The sequence below is a fragment of the Melanostigma gelatinosum genome (genome assembly GCF_949748355.1).
Source record: "Melanostigma gelatinosum genome assembly, chromosome: 8".
Lineage (NCBI taxonomy): Eukaryota > Metazoa > Chordata > Actinopteri > Perciformes > Zoarcidae > Melanostigma > Melanostigma gelatinosum.
Window position 1 is genome coordinate 27,892,185 of NC_136641.1, and position 11,691 is coordinate 27,903,875.

Consider the following 11,691-nt stretch of genomic DNA (forward strand, 5'->3'; position numbering starts at 1 on the left):
CACTACCATATACCCCACTACACTACCATATACCCCACTACACTACCATATACCCCACTACACTACCATATACCCCATTACACTATCATATACCCCACTACACTACCATATACCCCACTACACTACCATATACCCCACTACACTACCATATACCCCATTACACTATCATATACCCCACTACACTACCATATACCCCATTACACTACCATATACAACACTACACTACCATATACCCCACTACACTACCATATACCCCACTACACTACCATATACCCCACTACACTACCATATACACCACTACACTATCATATACCCCACTACACTACCATATACCCCACTACACTACCATATACCCCATTACACTATCATATACAACACTACACTATCATATACAACATTACACAGTGAAGAAAAATATCGAAAAATCGCTATTTATCGCTCTCAAACACGCTCCGCCAACTCCGCACTCCCTCCACTCAGACAGAGACAGAGAGAGACAGACAGAGACAGAGCGAGAGCAGATTCGTATTGGTTCGTGGAGAATCAGTGAGAGTGAGATGTCACCCTTTTCTTCCTCCTCTCTGAGTCTCACTCACAGTTCATTTGAAGCGCAGAGAGATCGTTTATTAGACAATGTCTCCCTCTGCTGGTCACGAGAGAGAACTGTGTAAGGGAGAGTAAATAGAGAGAAATACGCTCCTCCCATCTGCCTCGGTGTATCCAATCAGGTGTCGGGATCGGGGGACGAGCAGCGTTAAAAAACAAACCGGAAACCGGAAGTGTTTAAGACCAGGAAGCCAAGCACGCTAACAGCTGTGAACGGAGCGGACTGAAGTGCTTAAAGCTCAACACACCAGCTCGTGCATCAAGTTTGTGTTTTCGGGATTTTTCTCAGGTGAGTTCCACCTGCAGACTTACAAGTATTGAATATAACAAAACCAGCAAGTAGACTGAGCCTACGAGCTAACTCCAGGAGATACATGTAACGCATATGGTGTTCAGCTCGTTTTAACACAAGTTTAGTGACGATAGTAGTTGTTGTGAGATTTTCAGTGTTTCATGTGAGATTTAAGTTAGCTTTCGACAATCAGCTGTTTTTAATGTGAAAGATAGTCAGTGTTTCTATACGGTGACGTCACCAGCGTGACTCAGCGCGCACACACACACACACACACACACACACACGCTGATTAGTGTTAAAGTTCAATTAAGTTATTTATTTGTGATCAATGTGCACAACAGAGAAGCAGTGCTGATCATTATGTTTAAATGTTAAATCATTGGTATAATATAACATGTATTTGTGGTTTACAGCAGCGAAATGAATAAACTTGATTTAATCATGAATGTAGAAAAAACGTGTGAATGAAGAGAAACTAACATTTCATATTTAGAGTGAGAAGTATTTAAACATGGAACTAAATTAAAGGAGTAACTTCTGCTTTATGATCATAATATCCTTTATTTATCTGAAAAACAAGTTTTCAAACTGTTTCACAGACATAAACAGAACAATTAAACTAATACAATAAACACTGAACAGACATTTTACATGTTTTTACTGTTTTTTTATATTCACGGTTCTTCTTATGCAACAAAAGCTAATCAGTTGTATGTGAAAACGTACGTGGCAATAAACTATTCTGATGAACATAAATAGAAGAGATGTGAAAATAAAACGTTATGTTCGTTAATGATAAGGAGTCAGAATATTAGAAACACTTTAAATATGACGTTCATTGTGTTGGTGACGAGCTGGTGGAAAGCAAACCGTCTTCACGCCGACTGGACGTCCGTCTGAGAGCCTCCGATCGTCCTCAGCGTCTCAATGATCGTGGATCAGTTGAGTGCGTCGGGTGTTTTATATGTAACTTGTTTCTGTATCTCTTCTATTATTTATGTTGTAATACATGAGGAAGAATAGATAAAGGATCTCTCATAGTGGTAATTAGTTTAACTACTTCACTCAACAGTGAGATGAATTGTTGGTTCCGTCTCCAGCTTTTAGTCTGCTTAAAGTCCTGGTTCTGTGTCTCTTCAGGAGTCAGGATGAGTCTCCAGTGGACGGCGGTGGCCACCTTCCTCTACGTCGAGGTCTTCTTCGTCCTGCTGCTCTGCATCCCGTTCATCTCTCCTAAGAGGTACTCCACTCTGAGTTAACTAACCCAGAGTTCTAACCCCGATCTGTGCGTTAACTAACCCTGAGTTAACTAACCCAGAGTTCTAACCCCGATCTCTGCGTTAACTAACCCTGAGTTAACTAACCCCGATCTCTGCGTTAACTAACCCTGATCTCTGAGTTAACTAACCCTGAGTTAACTAACCCTGAGTTAACTAACCCTGAGTTAACTAACCCCGATTTAACTAACCCCGATCTCTGCGTTAACTAACCCTGATCTCTGCGTTAACTAACCCTGAGTTAACTAACCCAGAGTTCTAACCCCAATCTCTGCGTTAACTAACCCTGATCTCTGCGTTAACTAACCCTGATCTCTGAGTTAACTAACCCCGATCTCTGCGTTAACTAACCCTGAGTTAACTAACCCCGATCTCTGCGTTAACTAACCCTGAGTTAACTAACTCTGATCTCTGCGTTAACTAACTCTGATCGCTGCGTTAACTAACTCTGAGTTAACTAACTCTGATCTCTGCGTTAACTAACTCTGATCTCTGCGTTAACTAACTCTGATCTCTGCGTTAACTAACTCTGATCTCTGCGTTAACTAACTCTGATCTCTGCGTTAACTAACCCTGATCTCTGCGTTAACTAACCCTGATCTCTGCGTTAACTAACCCTGATCTCTGCGTTAACTAACCCCGATCTCTGCGTTAACTAACCCTGATCTCTGCGTTAACTAACCCTGATCTCTGCGTTAACTAACCCTGATCTCTGAGTTAACTAACCCTGATCTCTGCGTTAACTAACTGAGTTAACTAACCCTGATCTCTGCGTTAACTAACTGAATTAACTAACCCTGATCTCTGAGTTAACTCTCTGAGTTAACTCTCTGAGTTAACTCTCTGAGTTAACTAACCCCGATCTCTGCGTTAACTAACCCTGCGTTAACTAACCCTGCGTTAACTAACCCTGCGTTAACTAACCCTGCGTTAACTAACCCTGCGTTAACTAACCCTGCGTTAACTAACCCTGCGTTAACTAACCCTGCGTTAACTAACCCTGCGTTAACTAACCCTGCGTTAACTAACCCTGCGTTAACGAACCCTGCGTTAACGAACCCTGCGTTAACGAACCCTGCGTTAACGAACCCTGCGTTAACGAACCCTGCGTTAACTAACCCTGCGTTAACTAACCCTGCGTTAACGAACCCTGCGTTAACTAACCCTGCGTTAACGAACCCTGAGTTAACTAACTCTGAGTTAACTAACCCTGATCTCTGAGTTAACTAACCCTGATCTCTGCGTTAACTAACCCTGATCTCTGAGTTAACTAACCCTGATCTCTGAGTTAACTAACCCTGCGTTTGCTACTTGTGTGCTCCTATTGGCCAACGTCACATATGACGTCATGTATTTTGACTCGCTGAGAGAAGGCAAAACATTCCGGCGTCTTTTTTTTCCGTCCCAGATGTCGTCGTCCACTCGGAGACTTCAGCCGAGAGTCGAACCGTCTCAGCTGAAGAAGCCTGACTGTGATTTGATGTGAAACACGGAGCAGATGAACCCTTTAACTGTGATTAACTCAGCAGACAGAGACGTGTTATCTCTTAAAGGACCCAGTGACCCCATCAGGAGCTCAGAAACAAACATGACTCAGCATTTCATCTGAAAACGATCTGATTTTGTACGAAATCAGTTTGAATCAGAAGCGGCTGCTTTAATATGAAAGAAGCAGAACATCGACTCTCAAAGCAAAGAGTCATCTGTTTTTATGTCATTTTAAATATTTTTAAAAAGTATATATTTAATATATAGTGTGTGTGTGTTCGCGCACACAGCACTAGATGGCGTCAGAGCTCCAGCTGTCCTGTAGGGTTAGTTAATCTGTCTCCTACAGTATTTATAACCCGACTGTGTTTTGTGCTCCAGGTGGAGTAAGATCTTCAAGTCTCGGATCATCCAGACCATCGCTCTCTATGGGAACACTTCATTCATGGTGGCCATCGCCATCCTCGTCTTCCTGCTCATCGGTACGTCTGGTATCTTGTTCTAGTAATAAATATTGATGTTTAATTCTCTGTGCAAGCTGCATTCTCTCTAGTGTCCACCAGGGGGCGACTCCTCTGGTTGTATAGAAGTCTATAGAAAATGACTCTACTTCTCTCTTGATTTATTACCTCAGTAAACATTGTAAACATGAGTTTATGTCTCAATCTCTAGTTTCAAGTCTTCTTCAGTACAGCATGATGTTCATTTAGTACATTATGGTCCATTTAGAGTCACACAGACCATAAAGCAGGGGATGCTTTAGGGCGGGGCTACACGCTGATTGACAGGTCTCTACCAGAGACGTATACGGCGTCTCTACATCACTCCTCAGTCCATATATGGTCACTTCCTGTTCACTGGTTGCAAAAAACCCATATCTATCTCTCCATCGAACAAAAAGTTCTGAAATGGGTGATTGGTAGATCATTTCTCTGTTGTAACGATGCTTCTTGGTAATGAATGTGATACGTTGGAAAGCCTGTTTATTGACCTTCAAACGGTGACGCGTTCATAAGGAACCTGCATTTGCCGAACAGCTTATTCTGCTGTTGCTGTTGACCGTCGGGACTGTTTCTGCCGGTGTCGGCAACACCTGCACCGGAACCTGAACATGTGGAGGAACGTTATGTTCGGCCATGAGTCCAGATTCTGTCTCAGGAAGTTGGATCGTAGGTTCAGTGTGGAGGAGACGGGGAGAACGCTCTGCTGATTGCTGCACCGATAGAGGAACACCTTCTGGTGGAGGCGGTGTGATGTGTCTCCATCACTGGACAACGAGGCTCGTCTTCATTGGAGGCAATCTCAATGCAGAGATATCGAGAGGAGATTCTGCAACCGGTGGCAATCCCGTTTCTCCAGTCTGGGACCGAACTCCATCCTCCAAGATGAAGACGCTCGCCCCCACAGAGCGCTCCATCAGAGACGACCTCCACAATGTGGGAGTGAGAGGATGGAATGTCCGCCAGCAGTCCTGACCTCAACCAAGTGAACACTGTGACCAGCTGTTCCTGCCAGAGTGACCAACACAACCACGCTGGCTGAGTTCCCACAAATCCTGCATGAGGAGTGGAATGCATCCCACAGCAGTGTGTGAGGAGGAGGAGGAGGAGGAGGAGGAGGAGGAGGAGGAGGAGGAGGAGGAGGAGGAGGCAGTGTGTGTGGTTCTTCCACACACTGCTGAGGCTCCTGTTTGTTCAATGAATAAATTGTTAAATTGCCAATAAGTCTTGTTTCTTCCTAGTTACTGACAGACTTCAATCATCCAAACAACCAAACAAGAGTCAACAGCAACTCAGCTCTGCTGCTCATCCCACAAATGCAGGTTCCTTATGAACGCGTCACCATTTGAAGGTCAATAAACAGGCTTTCCAACGTAGAACATTTATTACCAAGAAGCATCGTTGCAACAGAGAAATCATCTACCAAACGCCCATTTCAGAACTTTTTGTTGGATGTTGACGTACGAGATGTTTGACTGTGTTTAGATGCGTTCCGTGAGGTGAGGAAGTACAGCGTGACGGAGAAGGTGGATCTGACCAACAACCCGACGGCCATCGAACACATTCACATGAAACTGTTCAGAGCTCAGAGGAACGAGTACATCGCCGGCTTCGCCCTGCTGCTCTGCATGTGAGACACACACACACACACACACACACACACAACCTGTAACGCACAGCGACCGGCAGGCTGATCTAGATTCAGAGGAATTGTACAGTAAGATGTCAAACAGTGTAAATCCTCCAGCCTGCTCCTGATTGGACGGAGCTCATAGGTGTAAATCTGTCTCGGCCTCTGATTGGCCCACCCCAGCCGTGTTCGAGCTGATTGGTTTCAGAGTCGTGCGATACGGCGTGTTGTCGGGCTGAAGCGCTGAGTTGATGTTGCATTGTTCTCCTGAACACGAGAGGATCTCACACCAAAGACTGTTGTAAGAGCAACGGCTCGTTCTGTCCGACCGACTGGTGGGGATGGTGGTTGGGATGATGATGGTGGTGGTGATGATGATGGTGGGGATGGTGGTGGTGGTTGGGATGATGATGGTGGTGGTGGTGGTGATGATGATGGTGGGGATGGTGGTGATGATAATGGTGGTGGGGATGGTGATGATGGTGATGGTGGGGGTGATGATGATGGTGGGGTGATCAGGTCGGTGTAGTTGTTATGTTCGGTCTGCAGGGGGCAGCAGTGCTCAGCTGTAACGGAAGGACTCCAGCGTTTAGACAGAGCCCTTTTCACAGACTGACTCAGAGGAAGATATAAATATACAGACGCAGCACAAGTGAGTGGAAACACTGAAGCGCCGTCAGCTGGTCGCATTATTTCAGGCTTGTGACGTAACTGGCGGACATGTGGAACCGAGAGGAAGAACCTATTGTTCATAACGACGTGAACCTCCAGCCCATCAGAAGAGTTCTCTCTGAGATCTGCTCTTCCTCTTCATCATCACGTCAAACACGCCGGTCAGCGGCGAGACGCTCGTTGAGTCATAGCTGTCATCTCTGGTCCCTCAGAGCTGCAGAGACTAAAGTACGTTGATCAGCTGGAGGCCGTCTGCTAACTTCACCTTATTTACGCCGAGATGGCGTTACGTTAGCATAGCATTGATCCATCAGAACTCCATTCACAAACCATTTCAACGGCTGTTTGCACATCTGCATTGCTCCGTCTCGTCGGCTTCCTTTGGTTCCTGCGCTGAGCTCCGTGGCTCCGCTGTGTTCAGTCTACGGCTTCTTCAGGAACACGTCGGATGTACAAACACTCCTCACTGAACATTAAAAAGCTCATCAACTTTCCGTCTTTACTTGAATACTATAAAAAACGACACCGTTAAACCATCAAATTCAGCAGATTTTCATCTTTCCATTGGTCCTTGAACACGTGTGTGAGCTTCAGTCAAAAAATAAATCAAAACCACGCTTCACATCGTGATATTTCATAAAAACATTTTATTCAGGAGGGAAGGAGGAGAGGAAGGAGTCTGCACTAAAGACATGTTCTCTCTCCTTCTAGTCACGATGGTTCTATTTCTATAGAGGAGCAGGACTTTTATTTTCAAAATAAGAGCACAGAGAGAACAAGACCCTAAACATGCTTTGCGTTCAGAAGGTATATGTAAAGATGATGTCGTGATGTAGCTTCTTCGTGTCTCTGACTCTTCGTCTTCGTGTCTCTGACTCGTCGTCTTCGTGTCTCTGACTCGTCGTCTTCGTGTCTCTGACTCGTCGTCTTCGTGTCTCTGACTCGTCGTCTTCGTGTCGCTGACTCGTCGTCTTCGTGTCTCTGACTCGTCGTCTTCGTGTCTCTAACTCGTCGTCTTCGTGTCTCTGACTCGTCGTCTTCGTGTCGCTGACTCGTCGTCTTCGTGTCTCTAACTCGTCGTCTTCGTGTCTCTGACTCGTCGTCTTCGTGTCTCTAACTCGTCGTCTTCGTGTCTCTGACTCGTCGTCTTCGTGTCTCTGACTCGTCGTCTTCGTGTCGTCTTCGTGTCGCTGACTCGTCGTCTTCGTGTCTCTGACTCGTCGTCTTTGTTCTCAGGTTGCTCCGTCGTCTCGCCACTCTGCTCTCCCAGCAGGCCACACTCATGGCCTCCAACGAGGCCTTCAAGAAGCAGGCGGAGGGAGCGAGCACCGCCGCCAAGAAGTACATGGAGGACAACGAGCTGCTGCAGGAGGTGGGACACGCACGCAGAGTCTCTGGTGTAATCTGACCTGTTCGTATGGGGTGAAAAGATCACGTCCTCTGCTGCTAAAAGGAGAATTTGCCTCATCTGCATGTGACACACGCACGCTCAGACACACGCACAGACACACGCACACGCACACACACACACGATGATCAGTGATTATTAACACAAGACGGAGGAAACAGTTTAAAAGTGAAAATAGGCCTAAAGTTTCATTGTGGCTGAACTATAATAACTTGTGTTAGTTTAACTCATGATGTCATGTGGACGACTCGCTGCCAGCCAATCAGAGAGCAGCAGGACAAACGGCTGTTGTTTGGTATGAACACCTGCTCACCAAACACAGACCGACTTCTTCTTCTGCTGCTCTGCACATTTTCTTCTTCATGTGATCAGAGACGTAACGTGTTGTTGCGCAGCACCTCGTGTGAATATAAGATGATTCATTAATATAAACAGTTAAACATCTTGAACCTCAATAAACTGATTAAACATTTAGATTTAAACTTCACTAAAGGTCTTCAGAGCGTCATCATGACGTCATGTGTAACAAGTCATGACATGAAAATCAGTTGACTTTTTTTTTTTAACCGGTTAAAATAGTGTTATTTTGTGTTAACTGATTATTATTATTATTTATTTTTATTGTGTTTATTTTTGTGCCGTGTGTGTGTGTGTGTGTGTGTGTGTGTGTGTGTGTGTGTGTGTGTGTGTGTGTGTGTGTGTGAGGATCTACGGTATTTACAAAGTGCTTTGTGACATTAATAACAATAATCATGTTTCAACACTAAAGCTGTTGACACATGTTGGATTTAAAGGAACACGGTGAGGACATAAAGACGGAGACTCAGAATGTAAAACGTGTTTTTGTGTTTGAACAGAAACTTCGTGACGCCGGAGTCGAACTGCCGGAGGAAAGAAAGAAAAGAGCCGGACCTCAGGAGGAGAACAAGGCTCTGAAGGAGGAGGTGAAGACCCTGAAGGAGGAGCTGGACACCGCCAAGAAAGGTAGGCGGGGGGGGGGGTAGCGTTGGTTAGCCGTTAGCGGTGCTGCTAACGTTACTAGCTCTCCTGTTGGTTAGCCGTTAGCGGTGCTGCTAACGTTACTAGCTCTCCTGTTGGTTAGCCGTTGGCGGTGCTGCTAACGTTACCAGCTCTCCTGTTGGTTAGCCGTTGGCGGTGCTGCTAACGTTACTAGCTCTCCTGTTGGTTAGCCGTTGGCGGTGCTGCTAACGTTACTAGCTCTCCTGTTGGTTAGCCGTTGGCGGTGCTGCTAACGTTACTAGCTCTCCTGTTGGTTAGCCGTTGGCGGTGCTGCTAACGTTACCAGCTCTCCTGTTGGTTAGCCGTTGGCGGTGCTGCTAACGTTACTAGCTCTCCTGTTGGTTAGCCGTTGGCGGTGCTGCTAACGTTACTAGCTCTCCTGTTGGTTAGCCGTTGGCGGTGCTGCTAACGTTACTAGCTCTCCTGTTGGTTAGCCGTTGGCGGTGCTGCTAACGTTACCAGCTCTCCTGTTGGTTAGCCGTTGGCGGTGCTGCTAACGTTACTAGCTCTCCTGTTGGTTAGCCGTTGGCGGTGCTGCTAACGTTACTAGCTCTCCTGTTGGTTAGCCGTTGGCGGTGCTGCTAACGTTACCAGCTCTCCTGTTGGTTAGCCGTTAGCGGTGCTGCTAACGTTACTAGCTCTCCTGTTGGTTAGCCGTTGGCGGTGCTGCTAACGTTACTAGCTCTCCTGTTGGTTAGCCGTTGGCGGTGCTGCTAACGTTACTAGCTCTCCTGTTGGTTAGCCGTTGGCGGTACTGCTAACGTTACCAGCTCTCCTGTTGGTTAGCCGTTAGCGGTGCTGCTAACGTTACTAGCTCTCCTCCTGTTTGTTAGCCGTTGGCGGTGCTGCTAACGTTACTAGCTCTCCTCCTGTTTGTTAGCCGTTGGCGGTGCTGCTAACGTTACTAGCTCTCCTGTTGCTTTAAACACTGATTGGTTGTTTACGATGAAACATGATCAGACACTAGAAACACATGTTCTACTGAATATTGGAGGAGAACCATTGTCGGTTAAATCAACAAAAGTAAAAGTACCTCAAAGTGGTACTTATGAGCAGTACTCTGGTAAATGTACTGTGTTCATGTTCTGCAGCTCTGCAGAAGTCGGACAGCGATGTTCGTGCGATGAAGAAACAAGCTGAGAATCTGACTGTGGAGTACGACAGACTGCTGGAGGAACACGGCAAACTGCTGGTAACACACACACACACACACACTCGCACACACTCGCGACAGTAGAGAGAATGCCGCTTTAACACTTGAAGCTTTGGAGAACTTTAAAGAAGTGGAGGTTGATGTCTGGTAGCAACAGTGAGGCTCATTTACACAGTTAATGGTAATATAGGATGTCCTCAAACATGAGTTGCTGTCAGACTTAATTTCCAGATATATCATCTTATATTTGGTTTGATGGGGTATTTTTAGAGTTCTGTTCATCTGTTGGATGAGCAGCTGGTCCACCTTAAATCTGCCTGACAGGACGGACGCACACAGTTACATGACACATCCAGAAATACACGCGTGCTCGTACAGTTATGCACGTGATATGAGGACCAGGTTTTATGTTGGATCAGGTACCAGGTTCAAAACATAACTTTATTCTCAGAACTGAGTCTTCAATTAGAAAAGAGAGAAATTCATTTTTTTTAATTCAGCATTTGGGATCAGCGCCATCTAGTGGTGAGACTGCAGACTGAAGCCAAAGCTTCACGTGTTAAAGCTGCATTCTCTCTAGTGACCACCAGGGGGCGACTCCTCTGGTTGTATAGAAGTCTATAGAAAATGACTCTACTTCTCTCTTGATTTATTACCTCAGTAAACATTGTAAACATGAGTTTATGTCTCAATCTCTAGTTTCAAGTCTTCTTCAATACAGCATGATGTTCATTTAGTACATTATGGTCCATTTAGAGTCACACAGACCATAAAGCAGGGGATGCTTTAGGGCGGGGCTACAGTGATTGACAGGTCGACACCAGAGACGTATACGGCGTCTCTCCTCAGTCCATATATGGTCACTTCCTGTTCACTGGTTGCAAAAAAACAAGATGGCGTCAGCGAAATCACCAAACATCCACAAACCAACGACTACTTCTTATCAACAGTCTGGATAACGAGAGTTAAAAGCGACCAATCACAGAGCCCCCTGCAGCCTCCTCCAGCGTGTTTTTACCACCCTGTTCTCTGTCTGCAGGCGACTAGTGACAAGAAATCCGACTGACGAACGAAGACGGATTCCCAGCTTCTCTCCTTCATCATCGTCACCAGCGATGTGACGTCTCGTCTTTTTTCTGGATCAGCTGACATCGTGGATTTGGTTGTTCTACGTGGTTCAGTGATAAAATGTCTTCTGACTGTCGGCGCTTCAGGAGAAGATCGTCGGTTGTTTGTGAAACTGTTTTTTTTTTTGTGAAACATGAAATCTGATCGTTTTATTCCAAAAATCTGAGGTCCAGCGTTTAAGACTGTAACTAGAGTTTAAATATTCCACATCGAGGGTTCTGTTTCCTGAGCTGGCGCCGTTTGAATGTTTACGTTGTACGAGATCAGCTGTTCATCACGTAACTTGACGGCTAAATAAAAGGTTATGAACTCTGCAGACTTTCAGATTCTTCAGTTCTTCATCCGAACAAACGCGTTCATCTTTCAGTTTAAGGTTTCATCACTTTGTTGTTTTAAGTGTTTGAAGTCTTTAAAGAGAAACTTGACTTCCTGTTCATTTCTGGGTGTTGATGATAACAATACTAATAATGGTATGACGTCGGTACTTATTGATGTTTCTTTACCTTCAGTGATC

At 45.5% G+C, this 11,691-nt stretch overlaps 1 protein-coding gene across 1 annotated transcript; it reads left to right on the plus strand.

The window, feature by feature from the left end:
* The first annotated feature begins 790 nt into the window (after positions 1–790).
* Positions 791–11,491, plus strand: bcap31 (B cell receptor associated protein 31). The gene is made up of 8 exons (XM_079273033.1): positions 791–895; positions 2,042–2,141; positions 4,048–4,148; positions 5,652–5,796; positions 7,705–7,840; positions 8,734–8,860; positions 9,988–10,088; positions 11,089–11,491. The coding sequence occupies exons 2-8, from the start codon at positions 2,050–2,052 to the stop codon at positions 11,113–11,115; spliced, it is 729 nt and encodes a 242-aa protein (XP_079129159.1). The 5' UTR covers positions 791–895; positions 2,042–2,049; the 3' UTR covers positions 11,116–11,491.
* Positions 11,492–11,691: the final 200 nt, after the last annotated feature.